Source organism: Myotis lucifugus, unplaced genomic scaffold, assembly GCF_000147115.1.
Source record: "Myotis lucifugus unplaced genomic scaffold, Myoluc2.0 scaffold_7, whole genome shotgun sequence".
Lineage (NCBI taxonomy): Eukaryota > Metazoa > Chordata > Mammalia > Chiroptera > Vespertilionidae > Myotis > Myotis lucifugus.
In genome coordinates this window covers 20,147,426-20,170,277 of record NW_005871055.1, presented here as the reverse complement: position 1 = coordinate 20,170,277, position 22,852 = coordinate 20,147,426, and the positions used below count along the sequence as shown (strand labels likewise).

At 39.8% G+C, this 22,852-nt stretch overlaps 1 protein-coding gene across 1 annotated transcript in view; it reads left to right on the top strand.

Moving 5' to 3' along the window:
• Positions 1 to 623: 623 nt before the first annotated feature.
• The window catches only part of LOC102440557 (serine/threonine-protein kinase DCLK1), a 518,233-nt gene continuing 496,004 nt past the window's right edge, over positions 624 to 22,852 (top strand). The window contains exons 1-2 of the mRNA XM_006083624.3: positions 624 to 694; positions 5,992 to 6,386. Coding sequence (XP_006083686.2) covers positions 6,011 to 6,386 — 376 coding nt within the window. The 5' untranslated portion in view covers positions 624 to 694; positions 5,992 to 6,010. The remainder of the gene's footprint in view (positions 695 to 5,991; positions 6,387 to 22,852) is intronic.

Below are 22,852 nucleotides of genomic sequence, written 5' to 3'. Positions count from 1 at the left end.
AAGGTCTGGGTTGGTCCTCTCAGGAGGTACTACATGAATGTATCTTGGCTTTCATAATCTTGACAAAGGTGTAAAACTATGAAGTCACATCAGAGCTTGTGTGCGGTGGTGGGAGGAACTGTTAATGACTGAGCCACACCTCACCTCTCAGCCTTGCACTTTGCCTGGCTCAGACCTAGCCCCATCAACGGTCTCTTGGGTCCACCATCTGATCCATCCCTATCTCCAGACAACCACTGCTGGGGACTGGGGAGGTTTAGGGATTTGCTCAAGCCAGATGCACAGAGGTAGCTGCGTCCTCAGCGGGTATAGGAAGGGCTCCGGGCGCAGCCTTGGCGGGTGCTCCCTGCCAAGAAGGGCGGGGCGCAGGGCGCGCACGCGGAGAAGGAGAGAGCGGGAGGGCCTGTGAGCGCAAGAGCTACATGAAAAGGGAGCGCGCCCGCTGCCACCTCCCTCCTCCGGAGAGAAGCTGTAGTGAGGCTGTGCGAAGCACCGCATTTCAGAGGACCGGCCAAGGCGCATCCCTGCACCAGCAGCGGAAGCTCAGACGCCCGCGCTTCCTCAGCTGCTGCAAGCCAGCCCCGAGCCCGCCACTGCCCCGCAGCCCGACCGCGCCCAGCCCAGAGAGGACAGCACCAGGAGGCGGCTCTGCTCAAGGCCACAGAGACCCCCGGAAGCGTCTCTCAGCAGACGGGTATGTGGTTTGTCTGCGTTGGGGAAGGGAGCCGCGGGGCTCCTGAGATTGCGGGGCGCTGAGGTCAGGGCGGACGCCTGGCTTGGTCGGCCGCCGCCCTGTCCGCTGTTCCTAGAAAGGCGCTTCCAGTCTGGCAGCCCGGCCCGGCCCAGGGCGGTGTGTGCGGGCGGCCCCCAGGCTGCTGGCACCTGCCTCTTTTGTCTGGTGCCACCGGGCTAAAAACGGGGAGTCGGACGAGCATGCCCTCACCCCCGCCTCAGCTTTCGCTGTGTTGTTAGTGGAGAAGGCGAGCCAAGGCGGAGGAGCTGGGCTAGGTGTTTGTCATTGTCATAACTCGCCACGAATGAAGAGCAAGTCTGCGCCTAGAAGGAGTGACCGGGCCAGGCCTCTTATTGTGTGCTCTCCTGCCGCCCGGGAGGGTGGTGTGTGCTGGAAGATAGAGCGATCTGTGCTGCAGTGTGGGTGTTGCAAGAACATTTGCAGGGCCTCAAGTTCTTTCGGGGACAGTGAGGCTGCTTATATACAAATTAGTACCTGCAGTGCTAAAAGCACGCGGAGAGGAACCGGCAATTTCCTCCTAGAGGGAGCACAAGCACAGCCCCGCATTGCCCCACAAAATGCATGGCCCATGGACATGGACAATAGGGTGGTGAAGGGGGGTGGGGGGAGATGAGTAGGGGTTGGGCGGAGGCGGGTAAAGGTGTGTGTGTGTGTGGGGGGGGGCGAGAATGGGAGACATCTGTAATACTGTCAACAATAAAAAATAATAACAATTAAAAAAAAGAGGCTGGCCCTAACTGGTTTGGCTCAGTGGATAGAACGTCGGCCTGCGGACTCAAGGGTCCCAGGTTCGGTTCCGGTCAGGGGCATGTGCCTTGGTTGAGGGCACATACCCAATAGGGAGTGTGCAGGAGGCGGCTGATCTATGTTTCTCTCTCATCGATGTTTCTAGCTCTTTATCCCTTCCCTTCCTGTCTGTAAAAAAAATCAATAAAATATATTAAAAAAAAAAAGAGGCTGCATTTGCAAACCAGTTATGCTAGGAATCCCTGCTGGATTTGGCAAGGAGATGCTGGTAGGAGATGGAGCAGGTGAAAGGTTTCATTCAAACCGGCTCCTTCTCTCCACACCTGTGAATGCATGTCCACATTATGGTGCACACTGCAGACTGTTCCCAGAATACATTTTATGAATGTTCCCAAATAAATCGCCTTTGAAAGGAAAAGGAAAGTAGGCCAGCGTTTTAACTATGAAATGTCAATGGATGTGGGCTGGGAGGGATTTTAAGAGACGTTATATATAGGAACATTATGAAGGATCCACATGCATCCTGTGATGTTTTCGTCCAGGGTGGTGCCTGCATTCTGAAGGTGTGTGTGGCCTCTAATTCTAGCCTGTCCATCCACCTGCACTCTAATCTACTGGCAGGAATATGCCTTGAGACTTCCAGGTGCAGCATCAATTTAGATGTGGTAGGATTTATGACAAATTGTGTCTTGGTGTGTGTGTGTGTGTGTGTGTGTGTGTGTGTGCGCGAGTGCACACTAGATGAGGGGGAATCTTGGAAACAAACTTATGAGCTCATCTAGAGGATGAACACAGGTTCCTCAAAATGGTGAGAAGTCCCACAGAATAATGGAGGATGCTGATTTGTTGGCCTGGAAAAGTTTATAGGAAAATCTGGATAAGATCCATGATCCCCTTCTTCCCCACCCACATGTGTGATCTTTGTGGCTAAGGCAGTATAGATACTTTCTTGGCACCACAAATGTGTGGCTTAGGCCTTAGCTACCTATGGTCTGCAAAGGGAGCTTTAGCCAGCTCCCTGTGCAGAAAGTGGGAGATTGTAGAGGCCCAGGGAATCTTCTTGGTTCAAATATATGACTAAGCCCATGGAGAGCTGAGCCAGCCATGGCAAGGGAAACACACCTATTTTGATGCCTACTGATAGCTGTAATCTTGAAAATGATTTCAGTTTGAGTGTGGCTTTTCTTTGTCACCAACATCAGTGCCTACTTTTGGGCAGCCTCAGTGAAGGACAGTAGAAGATATGTATGGTCTCTGCCCTGATTGAACGTGTAGTCCAGTTTGAGGATATGTGCAAATAAAACAAAATCAACTTGTTTTTCTATTTATTTACCGTTTTTTCATTTGCTGTGGTATTCTTGGCTTTAAAAGCCTGTTCCTTTAAGGAATTCCAGTAATTGCTACAATTTTTGGTCTTTGCAAATTGCGACTCAACAAGAGCCCTTTAAAACTAGATTTGCACTCTCTGGTAGTACATCTGTGCCATCCTTTGCTAGGGTCCTACTTGTTTTCTTTGGGTTCATAGAGATTTTGGGGAAAATCCTAGGGTTGGAGGGATGATTGCTGGCTTTAAAAAGAAACAAAATATTCAAAAGCCAATCTGGCCTTTATGATTTACAAAGTTTGATGAGTTTAGTGAATTGGCATGAGTAATGGCAGTATCATCTTTCCAACCTCATTTTAGAAAACAAAGAACTCCTTTTAAAAACAAATTTATTTTAAAAAGTAGGAGTATTTATGATACCATGGGCAAAATATTGGTTCTGTTATTAAATTAATAGCTGCCGGAAGGATGGGATAATTGTTTTGTAATGATATAACTTCAAAATCAATGAAACCAATTCATATCTACCTATATATGCTATAACTTTTCCTGGAAAATACAAATGAAGAGGCATGAGGTAGTTTTCATATTTGGAAGAAAAAATTACACTCCAGATTTAAATCACACTCCACTGTCTCCTCTCCCACCCAGTTGGGGTCACCAGTAGACTAATGAGCAGGTGAAGGAAGACATTAGAGGCCTGCTGATCACTGTCTCCTCTTCAGAGGTCTTCAGCAGTTAAGTAACCTGCCCAAGGTCACAAAGCTAGTTAGGAGTGAGGGCTTAAAAAAGTCCCTACTTTACATGCCTGAAGGGTCTAATCTCAGGGGGTCTAGGCCTCTAGGACAAGAGAGTATGGGGCAGCAAGGAATGAGTGCCAGTTTCAGAGTCATTCAGAGAAAACCTGGGTTTAAATCACAACTCCCTCAATTATGACTTTGGGACCCTGGGTATATCCCATATTCATCCTTAGTCACAATATTACCTACCTCATTGGATCATCATGAGATTTAGAAGAGAATATTTAGCATATTACACAACTGATTGCTGAGTAATAGTGTCGGGCACATAGTAGACATTCAATAAATATTACCTTTTCCCACTTCATTCATTTCAGAGGGCACATGCTTTTGAGCATAAATTTTTAGCCAATGGATCAGAGGTCATGGAAAGGCCAGGGAGGCTTGGCAGAGATTTTGGTTAGTTTGGACTGACCTTGGGAAAGGGGACATCATCCCTGTGGTGGGATTTCGGGAGCACTCATAGGTTGTTGCCCTAAATTTTCCATTTCCTGTATATTTTATTTCAAAATTCCTGAAATTTTGTCTTTAGAACTTCTTTTGTTTGAATTCGGAGGTTTTTCCCCCTTTTCTAGATTGACCTGATAAAACATGGATCCCCCAAAGGGGCAACACCAAAAGCCTTTATCAACTAAACCCTTAGCAAGGATGAACTGATTCCAGGGGCAGCTTGCTGATAACAAAGACTCTACAGAAAGTAAAATGGGGACCATAGAGTGCAAGCATATCTTTCAGAAGGTCATGAGTGGAAATCAGGAGGACTCACCAGGAGCCTTCCTTACCAGAAGGCAGAGATTCTATTCCCACTAGTTCTTTCTTTTGACAGAGTCAGGAACAGAAATACAAATATTAATACTTATCACATACTAGATACTATCTTAAGTGCTTCATGATTAATACTAACTCTGAAGTAGGTACGATTATCATTTCCATACTTGGTTAAGGAAATTGAGGCTTGAAGATGTTGACCAATTTGCATAGCTAGTACCAGGTCAAGTCTGGATCCACATCTTGATTGCCTCAAAGACAGAGAGAGCCTGAGTGGAAGGAAAAGCAAAGCCCTTTGATCCTTTCTTCTTCTTGTTGTTTTCCTTGATCTTCTCTCACTTCTCTTTCTCTTCCTCCTTTTTCTTGTTTTTTAATCCAATTTTTCTGAAGCACTAAATGTAAGTAAATGAGTTATGGTGAATTCAGGTTTTAAAATAATTTCTATTGAATATGTGAATATGTTGGAAAATCTTAAGTTGGTAAAATTTACAGATTGATTGCATTTGCTCTCCATCTGGCCTTGAGGACCATAAACACTAAGTAATGTAGACAATCTGATTATGAAATGCTGCCCACTGTCTTTTTCTCCTGGCCCACCACCTCTCTTTAACTCAGTGGTTCCCAACCTTTTTTTTAGCCATGCCCCATCTAAGCATCTCTAAAATCCTGATGCTCCCCCCCTCCCCCGTAACACATAATTGTTATTATTCAAAATGTGAACTCCTATTCACATGGAGGAAGCCTGAAAGCCCATTGGTCTAAAAAACTTGCAAAAACATGGCATCCATGAAAGAGAAAAATAAAAGAACAAAAGGATGGTTGAAGTACTGAGGAAGAAATCACTAAGAAATTGTGAAAAAAATAATAGTAATATGAAATGATATGAAAAAATAGCAAATAAAGTTTCAAAACATAGTAGAGAACTGAAATGCATAAATATGTCATAATATATATTTATAAACTGTATATGAGACCCCTAGAACCACAAGAAATGCAAAAAATTCACTGTTAATGACTCATTCTCAAATTGCCCCCCTTAAAAATCAAATTGCCCCCCCTGTGGGGTGAGTGCCCCACATTGGGAACCACTGCTTTAGCTGAATGGTGGTGTGAAAGCTGACTTCCTGCCTGCCACCAGGATTAGCACACTGCCCTGCAGGCAGCCTGGAGCTTCGGAGTCAGGCAAACCTGGGTCAGTGTTATTGGTTCAAGCATTTCTCATCTGGCTTACGTTGGTAAATTTAGGAGATTTTTTTCCTCTGTTTTGGTTTCTTCATCCGTAGATAGGAATCATAATACTTTGAAAGGTTTGCTATGACTATTGGAAATAATAGCTGTTCAAAGCCTGATATGTTGTTAGGTGGTCAGTACAGAGGAGCTGTTTCTAATAAAACTAAAGTTGATTAATAAGCTATTCACACTGGGCCTGCCTCTTCTTTTTCTTTGCCATCTTCTTTCTCTCCCAACTTGATAATTCATATGAAATATATCATCATTTCTAGCACTGTTTCCACCAGCTTCTCTCAAGTTGAGTCTCTCAAATCATGATCTTAAATAACATAAGTATGTGTCTCTGTTTTTGTTGCTGTGCCTCATAGATTCAACTTGAACTGCGTCATGTCCTTTGGCAGAGACATGGAGCTGGAGCACTTTGATGAGCGGGATAAGGCGCAGAGATACAGCAGAGGGTCACGGGTGAACGGGCTGCCCAGCCCCACACATAGCGCCCACTGCAGCTTTTACAGAACCCGCACGCTGCAGACGCTCAGCTCCGAGAAGAAGGCCAAGAAAGTTCGTTTCTATCGAAATGGAGATCGGTACTTTAAAGGGATTGTGTATGCCATCTCCCCAGACCGGTTCCGATCTTTTGATGCCCTGCTGGCTGATTTGACCCGAACTCTGTCGGATAATGTGAATTTGCCCCAGGGAGTGAGAACAATCTACACCATTGATGGGCTCAAGAAGATTTCCAGCCTGGACCAACTGGTGGAAGGTGAGCATTATGAGATAGCTCCCCAGTGACCTTGAAGAACAGTTCTCACATTTCCACATTGCTCGAGCCAGCTCCCACTTGAGCTTTAAAAGCAGCATTCTGCCTTGTGGTGCTGATTCTTATTGTTTCACACATTTGCGAGTTCACATTGCTGTACTTACCATAGTGTAAAAAGAAAAGAAAAAAAACCTAATGGTATTAGGTCAGCTAGCTCATGGTAATGAGCTGAGGGAATAAGTGTCTTAATTCTACAGCATACTATATATTTTTTTTTCTCACACCTATGGTACATTAATTTTAAGAGTCCATTTTTATTTCTTTAATCATATAGCTCATATTCATTTCAAGATAAAAATTGAGCTCTTGCTATCACATCAGAAAGTGCTTGAACTAAAAATAATGAATTGATCATGAAATTTTAGAGTTGAAAGGAATCTTAAATAGGTACCAAACCCATTAATTTTATCACGGGAGACTGAGGTCCAGAACATTCAAGTGACATGTCTGTGGTTAAATACTAGTTAGTGGTGATGTTGGATCAAAAATTAGTTTTTCTGGCAACTCTTTTCAATATGATGCTTCCTTTTAAGTTTTAAAGGCTTGTTATCTTTCTGTGGTGTTTGAGGATATAAAGGAATTGATCTTTCCAGTTTATTTTTTAAGTACAATTTAGGTTAACAGTAATTATCTGTTTAGATGTGAAACTAGGATTCTGGGTCCACTGGTGAGGCTTGGTGTCTTGTGCAAGCAGAGTCTGTTTCCTATTTTGAGCTACTCACTCCCAGCCTGTTGGAGCAGAGCATAAAACCTCTAGTCACCTTAGAAATTTTAAGCAAAGGAAAATGGCTTAGAAAGAAATAACTGGCATTAAATTCAAGCTAAGGTGTAAAACAAGATAGCTGATCCTCTTTGGAGAGTAGGTTTTTCTAAGATTGAGGTCTCAAGGTCCTGGTGAAGTAATACACAGCACAAAAGAATGTGGAAAGGAAGTTTGAAGGTTGGAAGTGCTTGATTTCACCTTTACTCCAAATATATTTGCCCAGGCTCTGTTGTCTTATTGGATCCCAGAGGAATCCCTTGAAAGTACTGATCTCTCTCTCTGGTGCAGATAACAGGAAGCATCTTTTTCATCCTTGCCTACCTCTCTTCCCCCTCATGCAGTTTTGGATTGCTCTGCCCTGACCACACACAGGCAAGCCCTCTTGTCCTCCTTTGGAGGCAGAGTTTGTATGTGATTCAAGGATGAGGGCTTCTGTGTCTTTCTCCCATTTTCCTTTCCTTTATCCTTTGGCAGTCATGCCAGTGCAGTCACAGTATGACTGGACTTGCGAGGGTGTGGAGGAGCCTGGCTTTGGTGTGTTTATTTTGTGGGAATTCATATCCCTTTTTGATAATTTGTCATCCTGCCAAGATGCCTGCAGACTTGGCGTTTTTCCTTCTATTCAGATGTTGGAACTTCCAGTAAATTAAAGGGGAAGAATGAACATGAAATCTTTCTGTATCAGTGTTGTCCTTTTCATGACCTTGGAAAATACAAGGATAAAGAAAGCATTTGATGAGATATTCCAAGGGATATGGATAAAGATCAAATGCAAAGTCAGGTGCATGGCTAGTCACCAGACTATCCCTTTGAGGGCTGATGGTATTGTAGGGAAAATATGCCAAGATCTCACAGCACATAAGCACATGCTAAGAAAGCCAGGACTGATTTCTCACTCTGTGCTAGAATCACATGTGCAATATCTCTGATGGGAGGGGCACTTCAATCAGACCCTCCCTTTCCCCACCCCCAAGACTCATCTTTATTGAGAAGTAGCCAGAGATATTCCCAGGATTCCTATCTATTAAGAAGAGGGTGTGGGAGATGGGAAATGACAACAGTACTTTACACAAAGTCATGGCTTGCTTCCCACAACTCTGTCAGTTTTTTAACACAAAAGAATGCCTGCTCTGAGAGACTGCTGTCCTGACTGAAAATAATGATAACTCACCGTTATTGAGCATGTGTCTTGCATACATGAACACGCTTAATTCTCACAGTGATTATAAGAGGTGCTGTTATCACCCTAATGTTAAGATATGAAAAGTGAGGCACAGTGTGATTAAGTGATCTGCTCAAAGTCACACAGCAAGAAATGATAGGGTTAGAGTTTCAACCCAGGAAAGCTGGTGCCAGAGCTTGAGCTCATAACCGCCACTAATAGGATACTGAATGAGGTAGTCATAATGGCTTTTAAATAAAATTTTATTGTATTAGCTTCTTCTTGAAAACAAATGTTTTAAACCTTGACTTCATTTCAGGAATGACAGATACTGTTCCGAGAAACACTTTAATATTTTCATTTGCCTCCAGATATTTTTCTTTCCAATCAATGTGAAGTAACTGCAGAAGGAATATTCTGATGTTAAATAAATTTCTTTTGGAAAAAATACCTTTTATCTGATTGAATGGATGCTAACTTCAGTACAGTATGTTCATATATTGGCTGCATTTTCAAACAAATTCAGTTTAAATATTTTTTTTTCTCTTGTAAAACATTGACAATCAACATGCAGCTGTACTTAGTGTTAAAATAGCTGGAAATTAATTTAGATTTGCCTCTTTACCAATTACATTTTTGCTTAGCCTGTTAAACTGCAAACAGTTACTTCATACTCATCATTATGTTCATATATCTTACTTTACATACTAATTTTGTGTAAACCTCAATGCATGTTATTAGCTTCTCATTTCCCCTTCCAAATATGATGACGTTTGAGTTTTAAATTAAATCTGTTTAGTAGGTGTAGTGACAAATGTATTTAACTTGTAATTTTTCTAAAGTTTATTCTTTCTCACTTATCTCAAACAAAAATTCTGAATTACAATGACACGTGAGGTTCTTTGTCTATAACAGTTTTGTGGTCACTATTACTGTTTTAGTATTATTATACATAGATTATTATGCCTAAATTTGTTTCAGTGTATTGAGAGAGCTGCTATTTACCTGAAGTATGCATGTGAGAGAGTGTATATGTGTTTGTGTATGCATGATTGTATGTGTGTCTATCTATGCATATATGTGTACATATACACATGCACACACATACTCTTAAGAGTAAACAGTGGATGACATTCATAGTTGTTTGCTTTCTAAATGGACTTATATGTTTTAAAAAACATGGTGCTCAATAAGGAAAACTGAATTGCAGGCTTATTTCTGCAAGTGATTAACCTTGAAACTTAGCCACATTTCCCCAATATTGCCTCTCTTTCCTCAATTTTGACACTATTTATACTCCACTGTAAGTATGTAAATGTTGTGAAGCAAGGCCGTTTGTCTAGTGACTTTGTTTATTGTGTTTTTTGCTATGCAGATTTACAAAATTTTATATAATCATATGTGTTGGAGTTTTTATTTATGGCTTGATTTTTCATGCCTCTTGGGTCCTCTGTATGCTGAGATTAGAAAATTGTTTCCCTCATTTTTTCTAGTGTTTTTATGTTTTCATTTAAAGATTATTTATTGATTGACTGATTTTAGAGAGAGGAAGAGAGAGAGAGAGAGAGAGAGAGAGAGAGAGAGAGAGAGAGCGCTTTGTTGTTCCACTTATTTGTACATCTATTGGTTGATTCTTATATGTGCCTTGACCAAGGATCGAACCCACAAACTTGGCATATCGGAACAATGCTGTAACCAACTGAGCTACCAGACCAGAGCTTTTATGCTTTTATTTTTTTAAAATATTCTAATGGAAGTCATATTAGTACAACATCTGAGGTAGAGATTCAATTATTTTTTTCTAGGCTACCTGCCTCATTTTTTATTTTAATTTTGGAATTAATTTGGACTAATAGAAGTGTCACAAAGAGAGGGAGTTCCCATATGCCTTTCACCCAGCTTCCCATAATGGAACATCTTACACAACCATGGTATAATTATCAAAAGTAAAAATTAACTTTGGAACAATGCTAGTAACTAAACTACAGGCTTTATGTAGCGTTCATCAGTTTTTCCATTATTGCCCTTTTTTTAGGGTTCCAGAATCACACATTGCAAGTAGGACCCATGTATCCTTCATCTCTTCCAAGAGTGACAATTATTCAGTCTTTCCTTGTCTTTAATGACTTAAAGTTTTTGAAGAGTACTGGTCAGTTACTTTGTAGAATGTCCCTCAATTTGGGTTTATCTGATGACTAAGTTGAAGTTATGAGTTTGTAGCAAGAATTCCACAGAAGTGATGCTGTGTCCTTTTCAGTGCATCAATTTCCAGGGTACATGATATTGCTGTGTCTCATTAATGGTAAGATTAACCACGATCAGTTAGTTAGGGTGGTATCTGCCAGTTATCTTCACTCTGAAATAACTATTTTCCCCTTTATAATAGATAAATATTGTGAGGAGAAACTTTGAAGCTATGTAAATATCTTGTTTCCTTCAACTTTTGCCCACTTTGGCATTTATTGGTAGATTTTTGCCTGTAGCAATTATTATTGTGGTGTTTCAATGTGACTTTCTGATTCCCTCTTTTCTTGCCTCACCTTTAAACACTTTTCTGTCTTTGGGTCATCTACTAATGATGTCATCGAGTCTCATTATTTTAATCATTCTTTTAAGGCCAATTACTTCCAAATCAGACCTTTCTTCTGCATACCAAACATCTGGATATATTTAACGGGTATTCTAATCCTTAACCCTTTAAAAGTTAACATGATAAATGTGAACTCATTCTTTTCCATTATCTAGGATTTATTCCTCTTCTCGGGTTCTGAATCTCATTAAATGGGGTCACCATCTAACTTAACATCACCCTTGACTTTTCCTTCCATGCCTTCCTCAAATCTAAGCTGTCATCAAATTCTTTTGATTCTGCTTAAGACATTTCTTCAATTTGTTCATTCTTCTCCACCACCATTATTAATAGTTTTCAAGTCCTTATTACTGTTTTAACAATCTTGATATATATATATATATATATATATATATATATATATATATATATAGTAAGGACAACACTGATACAGAGAGGAAGGGAGAGGGAGAGATAGAAACATCAGTGATGAAACAGGATATTGATTGGCTGCCTCCTGCATGCCTCACATTGGGAATTGCAACCCGGGCATATGCCCTGACCATAATCGAACCATGACCTCCTGGTTCGTAGGTCAACACTGAACCACTGAGCCATGCTGGTTGGGCAATGTTATTTTTTTGAGTGAAGAAGTGATACTTTTTTTTCTACAGTGCCCAATGTAGAAAATTTTGAAAGATGAAAAAAAGAAAAAAAAGAAATATCTCCTCATATTCCTACCATTGGACTCTTGTTGTCTCTCCCCTATAGTATTAGAATAGGCTCCTAAGGTAGTTTTTTTTTTCTTTATAGAATCTGTATTTAACCCTGCTCTTCCATCCCCATTAGAGCCTCTCTTAGATCAGGCCCTTTAGGACACACATGTCCCAAACAGCAATCTTCAAACAAGTTTTCCTGCCTATAAACCAAGCCATAGACAAACCACTTTATGTCATATCTTTGCTTCATAATGGCTTTCCTGCTTACATATAAAATAGACAACACCCTCAATTTTTAATGTGCTTCTCAGTGAATCCTCTCCTGCCCCTTCCTCCTATCTTGGCCTTATCTCCTATTACTTGTTAATACATTCTGAACTGAACTCAGCCTCAGTTGCTCTTTTTCCTTGTGCTTTCCCAGTCTGGACTTCCCTCTCCATAAGGAGGGTGAGATGGGTGCCCTCTGGAGGGTGCATGGCCTCATAGTTAAGTCAGGCTCTGGAGTTAGACCACCTACATTTGAATCCTGACTCCACCTTTGCTAGCCTTGTGACCTTGACCATGCTGTCTAACTCTTTGTCCCTCATTGTGCCCAGTGATAAGTGTTGTGTTTATTCTTAGCTCATAGGATTGTGATGAGGATTAGAGTAGGATCTGCTACATGGCAGACATTAAGATAACCTGTTCTGCCAATGGCAAAGATCTTCATTCTCATCACCTCAGCCTTGCCTTAATCTTGCTGACCTCTCAAACCCAGAGCTCTTTCATGAGAACATCATCATTTGCTGTCTCTACTTCCTCAACTTCCAATCATACTTCAAGCCCTTGATTAGCACCATTACATTGTAATGTACTTATTTACTTTATATCAAAGTCTCTAGAAGTCAGGGAGCCATTGAAGTCCTCACTGCCTAACATGGTGTTTGAAACTACTCAATAAATATCATTGGAAGAAAAAGGAAAGCGAGAATAGATGGATAAATTAATGAATGAAAGCAATCTGGCATCACTATCCAATTGGCCATTATAGGACCATATGTGGCCCCCTAAAAGCCAGGGATCTCTTAGGGATCCTTATCTTCACTTGCTCTTCCTGGAGCATTGAATGCTGATGTCTGGATTTATCCCAGCCACGTACTTTCCACCCCTTGATTTCCATGGCTCTAGGCACCTGATTTCTCTCAGTTCCCTTCAGTAGCTCCTCCATCTCAGGCACTCTTTAAAAACTGGAGTTACCCTGGATTTCCTCTTGTCTATCTGGGTGTGGTCTCAGTGGGCATTTTCTTTAATCCCTGTAGCTGTGGCTGCCACATTCATCTCCCTCCCAAACTCCAAACTTATATTTGCACTGCTTGCTAGAAATCTCCAGCTGGTTGGCTCCTAGGATCTTCAAATTCAATATGTGCACAACCACATTAATTTCCTTTCTTACCATCTAATCTAAACTTGTTCCCTTTCTTATTTGATCTATTGTGGTATATGAAAAGTTGGCCAAAATAGAATTTTCAGTGTCATCTTTTCAATGTTGTAGACTCACATTCCCGTGGGCCCCACATCCAATTAATTGCCAATTCTGGCTCATTCTGTCTACTAAGTACTTCTTATAGCATCCACTCCTCTCTGTCCCTAGTGCAGGTATATAAAGTTCTCTATCTCTTTGTCTTCCATTGACTTCTGTCTTCCATTGAGTCATTCCTCCACATTGCAGCCAATGTGATCTTTCTAATACATGGTTGTGATGCATATAAATTTGACCTTACTGCCTACTGCAGTCTTACTCTGTCTGTCCATGGAATTATTTTTATTTTATTTTTTGAGAAAGATATATTAATATCTCACCATCCCGTTATTGTACTGTGCAATAGAACCTATTATTATTATTATTATTATTATTATTATTTAAATCTGGAATGCTTTCCTTTTTCTTTCCTGCCAATGAAAATCTTATCCTTGCTTCACTTTCCAGGCCAGCATGAATTCTATTTCCCCTTTATTGATTGATCAGTGGGGAGTGGGAAGTGATTTTTTTCTCCATTGAGTTAAAATTGCATGGACCACTTATTTAGCAATTATCATTTATTGCCTTGTAGTGGAATCTTTTATATAACACATCTTGCCTCTAAGCTCTTTGAAGACAAACTCATGACTTAGAATTCTTATCACTTCCCAGAGTGACTAATTTAGGTCTTGTACCTATTATTGAGGATTTAAGAGGTTGTTTTAAATTTTTATGTTTCATGGTCAATGTTGCATATACTTGTTTCAGTTTTGTTATTTGTTGTTCTGTTATTTGTTTGGAGAAATTTTTAGCCAAGAAAATGAACATTTTCATGGCTTCCAATACAGTTTAGCATGGTGCTTTCCAAAAGGGTTGTTATCAATTTATAATTTCTCTAGTGGTGTTTTATATTTATATTTTTGTCCTTTGTCGTATATCTTAGTACTTTGTATTTTAGTAAACTATATTTGCACATTAACCTATTGTTGTATTATAGGTCCTCAATATGTTTCCCTCTTTTTATTTTAGTTTCCTTAATTTTTAATTATATCAGGTTTAAATTTTAAATAATTGGACCTCTCCATTTTTCCTTTTATGTTCTTTTTCTGTTGCTTTGAATGGAGAAGTCAACATTTTCGACAGGTCTGACAAAAAGATTTAAATTTTATTTTCTATAATCTTATTTTTATATACTATTCTATTATGAAAGACTTCGAGGAAACAATGACCCATAAGTGCCTTTGGGAATCTTTTTCCTTGCTTTTAATAGCACTCTCAAAATCATGTTCTTAAACCATCGCCTTCCAGGTAGATTATGAAATGTTACTGTGTATATCTGATATAGTCTCATAATATATAATATCCAGAAGGCACTTTATGATATTTTATTCTACAGGTAGTGTCTTTCATATAATTTAACTCAGTTCAGTTTCAGAGGGTTCAATATATATTTGAGCTTTCCCAGATTTTACTGTAACTCACAATAGTAAACTTTTTTTTTTAAACTCTGGTTTAAGCGGACATCAAGGTCTGCTTTTTTTTTTTAACATATTTTATTGGGTTTTTACAGAGAAGAAGAGAGAGGGATAGAGAGTTAGAAACATCGATGAGAGAGATCGATCAGCTGCCTCCTGCACAGCCCCCAGTAGGGATGTGCCCACAACCCAGGTACATGCCCTTGACCGGAATCGAACCTGGGACCCTTGAGTCCGCAGGCTGACGCTCTATCCACTGAGCCAAACCGGTTTGGCAGTAAACTTTAATTTGCAGAGTTTTCAATGAGAAGTTTTATACACTGGAAAAATGAAATATATTATGGATATCCCTCACTTAAGATACTGTTGAACATGCCACATATAGAACTTAAAGGAATCTAGAGGTGGTAGAAGCCAGCTTTAGTAATGTGAAGCATACTATACAGATTAGGTCATCTTCATTCAGACTGAGGTCAAGTGATATCACAGCTGCAATTTACAAGTCACAACTCTTAGCTATTGAAAACACTCCAGCAGTAATAGGAAACAGGGCAATGTTCTGTGGCATCTTGTGAAGGAGCACATTCCTGGTTGACTCACCATAGTCCAGGTCAATCAAGGAGCTGGTACCATATTAACAGAAGTTTTCTTTTTTTTTTTTTAAGTTGGAAATCCTGTAATTTCATAATGGGAGTCTATGGCCAAGTAGAATTACCTTTACCTTTGCAGATTTTTAAATAATAAACTTTGTTAGGTAGGAAATTTTATTTTCATACTTTGAAGACTAATGACAAATATAATAATTTAAAAAAAGTATATGTGATTTTTTAAAAACAAAACAAAACAAAACACACACTCTTCTTTACCTTAAAAATTATCTAATATGCTTACACAGAAAGTATTCCATTCTCCAAAGTCCTGAAAAATACTTAACCCTTTCCAGGAAGAACTTATTATGCTCTGATATTTTAGGAGATGGTATCAGAATACAACTTCATGCTTTATTTCCTCACATTTTGTTGTTGTTGTTAACTGTCATTTCTTTACCTTTGCCTTTGCTTAAAAGCAAATATTAGTTTTCTGTTTTTTGTAAATGCCACAGCAATTCAGGCAAGTGCTGCTTCTGTAGTTCCTGATATTTGTTGGGATATCTTGGACACACTCAGAGTATTAAATTTCAATTTGAAAATCAGTTTTAACACAAAGACTTTCACTTGACTAAACTGGAACAAAACTGGCAGTATCATAACCAACTAGCAAGTCATTATGTGTGGTAATTGCCAGCTCCATCTCTAAATAGGTTTTTATACCATTTCATTTAAACCATCTATGATCTTGCTATATTTTTTGCCCTTATTTAACCTCACCTATCCTATATAATAAAAATGTAATATGCAAATTGACCATAACAGCAGAACAACTGGGAATGACTGGTCACTATGACACACACTGACCACCAGGGGGCAGATGCTCAATGCAGGAGATGCCCCCTGGTGGTCAGTGCACTCCCACAGGGGGAGCTTTGCTCAGCCACAAGCCAGGCTGAAGGCTGCCAGCACAGCGGTGGTGGTGGGAGCCTCTCCCGCCTCCTCAGCAGCGCTAAGGATGTTGGACTGCAGCTTAAGCCTGCTCCCTGCTGGCAAGTGGACATCCCCCAAGGGCTCCTGGGCTGCCAGAGGGATGTCTGATTGCCAGCATAGGCCCATTCCCCCAGGGAGTGGGCCTAAGCCAGCAGATGGACATCCCCTGAGGGATCCCAGACTGCGAGAGGGCACAGGCTGGGCTGAGGGACTCCCCCCGAGTGCACAAATTTTTGTGCACCAGGCCTCTAGTAGTAAATAATCCAAAAATTTTAAAGCAAAGTTTGAGCCATAAAATTTCAATGTTTTGGGGCTTCCCCCCACACACATCCAAGCAATTATCTGTGACACCAGCTGGATGTCCTACAATTCAACTCAATTCTGACACTTTCTTTTCTGTAATAGCATCAGATACCACAAGTTAAGGGCTCACTCCTATAAGACTGTTCCTACCCCACCCCACCCCCTCAGATGTCAGTTATAAGTACAAATTGTCATATGTACTTCTAATGGATTGGCCAATAGTTAGGAAGTCCTATGACCCCCCTCTTTTGGTTCTATTAATCTGCTAGAGTGGCTCACAGAACTTAGGGAAATATTTTACATACTGATTTACCAGTTTATTTTAAAATTATATAACTCATGAACAACCAGATGGAAGAGTTTCATAGGGCAAGGTATGGGGAAAGGGCTTGGAGCTTATATGCCTTCTCTGAGCATGATACTCTCACTGCATTTCCACATGTCCACCAAGCAGAAGCTTTCCAAACCCTGTCCTTTGGGTTTTTATGGAGGCCTTAATAAATATTTAATAAAAAATGTAATAGATAGGCATGATTGATTAACTCATTGGCCATTGGTGATTAATTCAACCTCTACCTCCTTTTCCCTGTCCCAGGTCAGTGCGGTGGGAATGAAAGTTCTTATCCTCTAATTGCATGGTTGGTTCCGCTGGCATACAGTCCACATCCTAAGGTGCTTCCAAAAGTCACTTCATTAATAAAAACTCAGGTGTGGTAGAGAGGAGTTTGTTTTGAATATTAAGACACCTTTATTGCTCTTACCACTTAGCAAATTCTAAGAATTTCAGGAGCTCTGTGCCAGAAATGTCATGAAGACCAAATATATATATTTCTACTTTTAAATCACAATATGAAGGCTATTTTTCTCAAATATATCTTGGGTTAGATAGATTAACTTTCATTTTGCTGTTGTAGTATGAATTGCACCATAAAACTTTGGGATGGCTTTGAGTACATAAAAAGAAGTATGTAATTATATGTTTTATAGTATCAGTTATAAGTTTTTATAAGTAATTATAAGTTTTACTTGTTTTGTTATTTTTCAATGACCATTGATATACACACCTCATGTTAAGAGTTGAATAGAATCTACTGATGATTTTCTATTCAAGATTATAACATATCTCTTAACTCACGGCCCCAATAAGAAAGAAGTTAAATACTGGATATCCAGAGCTATTGGACCAAATCAAAACTATGTATTCTTCCCAAAGTAACTACAATTTGTTAATATACAATTATCAGAGATATTATAACATTTTTAAAAAGCTATATTTTTTTACAAAATCATAATTTAACTGAGTTTAAATAGAGGTAGGGTCTATAGTGGCAGGGAGAAGTTCAGAATTATAATTAAACTAGAGGCCTGGTGCACAAAATTTGTACACGGGGGTGGGGGGAGAATGTCCCTCAGCCCAGCCTGCACCCTCTCCAATCTGGGACCCCTTGGGGGATGTCTGACTTCCCATTTAGGCCCGATCCCAGCGGCCTAAACGGGCAGTCAGACATCCCTCTCACAATCCAGGACTGCTGGCTCCCAACCACTTGCCTGCCTGCCTGCCTGATTGCCCCTAACTTCTTCTGTCTGCCAGCCTGATCACCCCCTAACCACTCCCCTGTCGGCCCGATTGCCCCTAGTTGCCCTCCCCTGCTGGCCTTGTCACCCCTAACTGCCCTCCCCTGCCAGCCTGGTTGCCCCCAACTGCCCTCCCCTGCAGGCCCAGTCACCCCTATCTTCCCTCCCTTGCCAGCCTGGTTGCCCCTAACTGCCCTCCGCTGCTGGCCCAATTGCCCCTAACTGTCCTCCCCTGCTGGCCTGGTTCCCCCTAACTGCCCTCACCTGCAGGGCTGGTCCCCCCAACTGCCCTCCCCTGTAGGGCTGGTTCCCCCCAACTACCCTCCCCTGCAGGCCTGGTCCCCTACAACTGTCCTCCCCTGCAGGTCTGGTCACCCCTAACTGCCCTCCCCTGCTGGCCTGATCGCCCACAGCTGCCCTCCCCTGCTGGCTATCTTGTGTTCACATGGGGGTGGCCATCTTTGACCACATGGGGGCGGCCATCTTGTGTGTTGGAGTGATGGTCAATTTGCATATTATTCTTTTATTAGATAGGATAAATATATCTAAAATTTGGGGTTAAATATGTTTTTTTTATTGTCTAAAGTTTTACATATGTCTCCTTTTTCCCCAATTGGCCCCCCTCCCCAGCCATTCCCAACCTGGGCAAACCCCCACCACCGCAGTGTCTGTGTCCATTGGTTATGCTAATATGCATGCATACAAGTCCTTTGGTTGCTCACTAACCACCCCCCTCCCCTGCCATTTGTCTCTGGATCTATAGTTCATTAAATTATGTTGATCATTATATCCCACATATGAGTGAGATCATGTGATATTTATCTTTCTCCAACTGGCTTTTTTCTCTTAGTATAATGCTCTCCAGTTCCATCCATGCTGTTGCAAATAGTAAAAGTTCCTTCTTTTTTATAGTGGCATAGTATTCCATTGTGTAGATGTACCACAGGTTTTTAATCCACTCATCTGCTGATGGGCACTTAGGCTGTTTCCAAATCTTACCTATTACAAATTGTGCTGCTATGAACATAGGGGTTCATATATCCTTTCTGATTGGTGTTTCTGGTTTCTTGGGATATAGTCCTAGAAGTGGGATTACTGATTCAAATGGGAGTTCCATTTTTAACTTTTTGAGGAAACTCCATACTGTCTTCCACAGTGGCTGTACCAGTCTGCACCAGTCCACCAGCAGTGCAAGAGGGTTCCTTTTTCTCCACATCCTCGCCAGCACTTGTCATTTGTTGATTTGTTGATGATAGCCATTCTGACAGGTGTGAGATGGTATCTCATTTTTGTTTTGATTTGCGTATTTGCATCTCTCAGATGATTAGTGACTTTAAGCATGTTTTCACGTGTCTCTGGGCCTTCTGTATGTCCTCTTTCAAAAAGTATCTATTTAGATCCTTTGCCCTTTTTTGGTTGGATCGTTTATCTTCCTTTTGTTAAGTTGTATCAGTTCTCTGTAAATTTTGGAGATTAAACCCTTATTGGAAATATCATTGGCAAATATGTTCTTACATGCAGTGGGCTTTCTTGTTGTTTTGTTGATGGTTTCTTTTGCTGTGCAGAAGCTTTTTATTTTGATGTAGTCACATTTGTTTATTTTCTCCTTAGTCTCCATTGCCCTAGAAGCTGTATCTGTAAAGATATTGCTTCTACATATGTCTGCTATTTTGCTGCCCATGGAGTCTTGTAGGATTTTTATGGTTTCCCATCTTACATTTAAGTCCTTTAGTCATTTTTAGTTTGTTTTTGTGTATGGTGTAAGTTGGTGATCTAGTTTCATTTTTTTGCATGTCTGACCAAATTTCCCAGCACCATTTATTGAAGAGACTGTCTTGACTCCATTGTATGCTCTTGCCTCCTTTGTCAAATATAAATATGTTTAATGTAAATATATTTGCACAATTAAATGGAAGCTTATTAACGTAAGGAAGCCTATCTTGACTTTTCCTGAATTTCTGAATAATGTAGTAGATTTTAAATGACAGAGCTGCATGGTGTGTGATGTTGGGTTTGCTGATCAGCTCCTTCCTTTCCCTTTAGCTGTCACTTTCCTCCTTGCACAATATCATTCTTTACTGGACTCTCACACCCTTCTCCAAGGTTTCATTCCAGTCTTTAAATTTGATAAACCAGGCAGAGGGTCCTCAAAGTGACAGAATAAGTTAAGTATAAATTTCATCTCATTGTTGTTGCTTGAAACAAACCAGTTTTGCTTTTAAGAATTTTCAGTATGCTTTATCTAAGAAGATGTGAAAAATAAGTGTTTTTTCCTCTTTCAACAAACCCATTCCATATTGTTATGTGAGTACTTTAAAATTCTTCCTTTTTCTAATTATTTTATTTTTTAAAGTTAAAAAGTTTCCTTTGTTGAGGTGTAAACCACTCCATGCTTTTGTTTTAATTAGTAGCTTAACAAATAGTATATAAACTTAACAAATAATTAGACAATTGTGTATCTCTGAATAGCACAGAATTCTGACAGACCAGTTTCACCAAAGTCTTCTCGGGGAATGTTTGGGGTAGTCTCACAATAAGGTGGAGCCAAAGTGATTTTACTGGTAACTACGTAGCTAGAAACAATGAACACCTTATAATATAAAACCTGCTTACTGATTTCTAGTAATTTCATTTTTTAATTTTCCTTTCAGGCTTACTGAAGCCTCAGATGTTTTTCATTTGTGTAGCAATTTTGTATTTGAGATCACTTTGACCTTTACTATCTTATTTGATCTTTATTAAAACCTGGTGAAATAAAAGTGACCACTGGGATAGCCTTCACTGATAGAAAAATAAACTACCCTCAAGAAGACAAGGGGACTTGCCCACAGTCACATTTGTGGAGAGGCCAAGTATTGAGCCCAGACTTCCAGTTCTCTCTTCCCTCTGTTACATGCACACTGTCTCTCCACAGAGCCTTCAGAAACACACAGTTCTTGCAGTCCCTGAATGTTTGTTTTAAAATATGTTTTTATTGAAGAAGGGAGAGAGAGAAAAATATTGATGTGAAAGAAATATTGATTGGTTGTCTCCCGCATGAGACCTGACCAGGGATGGATACCAAAACTTGGGCATGTGCCCTGACCCGGCATCGAACCAGTGACTTTTTGGTGCATGGGATGATGTTCAACCAACTGAGCCACAAAGATCAGGGAGCCCATGTATATGTGTTTGATATCTGCATAAATAGTGAGAACAGCATAGTTGGGACCTGTCATGATCTGGTAGGTGGATGGAAAGGCGGATTGCTAAATTGGTAATATTTGTACCACTCCATAATGTGTAAACACACATTGGAGTATATTTTATAAACATTTGCAAAGTAAATATCTGATAACCTCTATAATTGTACTTTTCTATTTTTGAAACCCTAGTTCAGCTCTTTTTATGTGAATACTTATCCTGTCTCCTTGGATGCTTGCACTATTAATTTAAAAATAGGAAAAGGCTTTAGATAAAAGTAAATGGACTGTGTAGGATTAATCCTAGGTCACTTTACCTGCAATTATGAATGCTTCATTTTTAACTACTTTCAGTTACAAAGACATATTAACACAGAAAAAAGCCATTATAAAATCTTTAATTTCAAAATGCTTTGACTAAATTTATGAAATATGTATATTTAAGGTCAATCATTTTATAATTTGTCATTGCTTGGAATGTGTATTAGTTTTTTTTGTGAGTGATCCACATCTACTTAATAGTCTGAGTAATGTTCTCTTTGAATAATTCTCTACTAAGGAGTATTTTTTAATAAAAAATATTTATTTTTTTTAGCTTTATCAGGGTATAATTGACAAATAAAATTGTAAAATATTTAAATTGCACATTTTAAAAGGATTCCTCCTATTTTATCACTTCACATATTTTATCCTTTTTTTGTGTGAGAACATTTAAGTCCTATTCTCTTAGAAAGAACTCTCTTTTATACTATACAGTATTATCAACTATAGTCACCATACCATTAGTTCCTCCATTCTTATTCATCTTATATATTTGTTTTAGATTGAGTTTATGAAGCTGCAGTTTGTAAGTTGACCATTCTCAAAACCTTTTATTTATAAACAGTTGTGAATTGGCTTCCTATTGTGTGTGTGTAACATTATACTTGCTCTGTGTAGGTGGGAGAAGAGGGAGGATGATTATTCTGCTTGCTTTTGGAATTCTACTTGATTTTACAAAATGTTTAGCAAACATTCCCATCAAATTTATAAATTACATAGCTATGTAAAAAACATATTTTTGTTGATTTCAGAGAGGAAGGGAGAGGGACAGAGAGATAGAAACATCAATGGTGTGAGAGAATCATTGATTGTATGCCTTCTACACACCTCTATTGGGGATCAAGCCTGCAACCCAGGCGTGTGCCCTTGACCGGAATTGAACCCAGCACCCTTCAGTCTGCAGGCTGAAGCTCTATCCACTGATTCAAATTGGCTAGTGCAATTACATAGCTATTTTAAGAAGTGGGGGTTTTTTGTTTTGTTTTTTCACCCAGTTTTAGATTTTACATTATTTCAGGTGGCAAATATAGGTACCTCTGATTTTGAAGTTTTCTGCAAATATAAATATTTCTAAATTTCAAAGAATACTTCCTATTATGAATAACAATATTTCTATCACCAATCTGAAGATGAAGAAAGGGAGGAGTGGTGATGTTTCCCCCTCAGGATACCAGTCTGTTGCTGACAGAGCCAAATTAGAAGTAAAAAATCTTTCTTTTTCACTAACTATTAATCATGCTTGCATTGTTTAAAAAGTCATG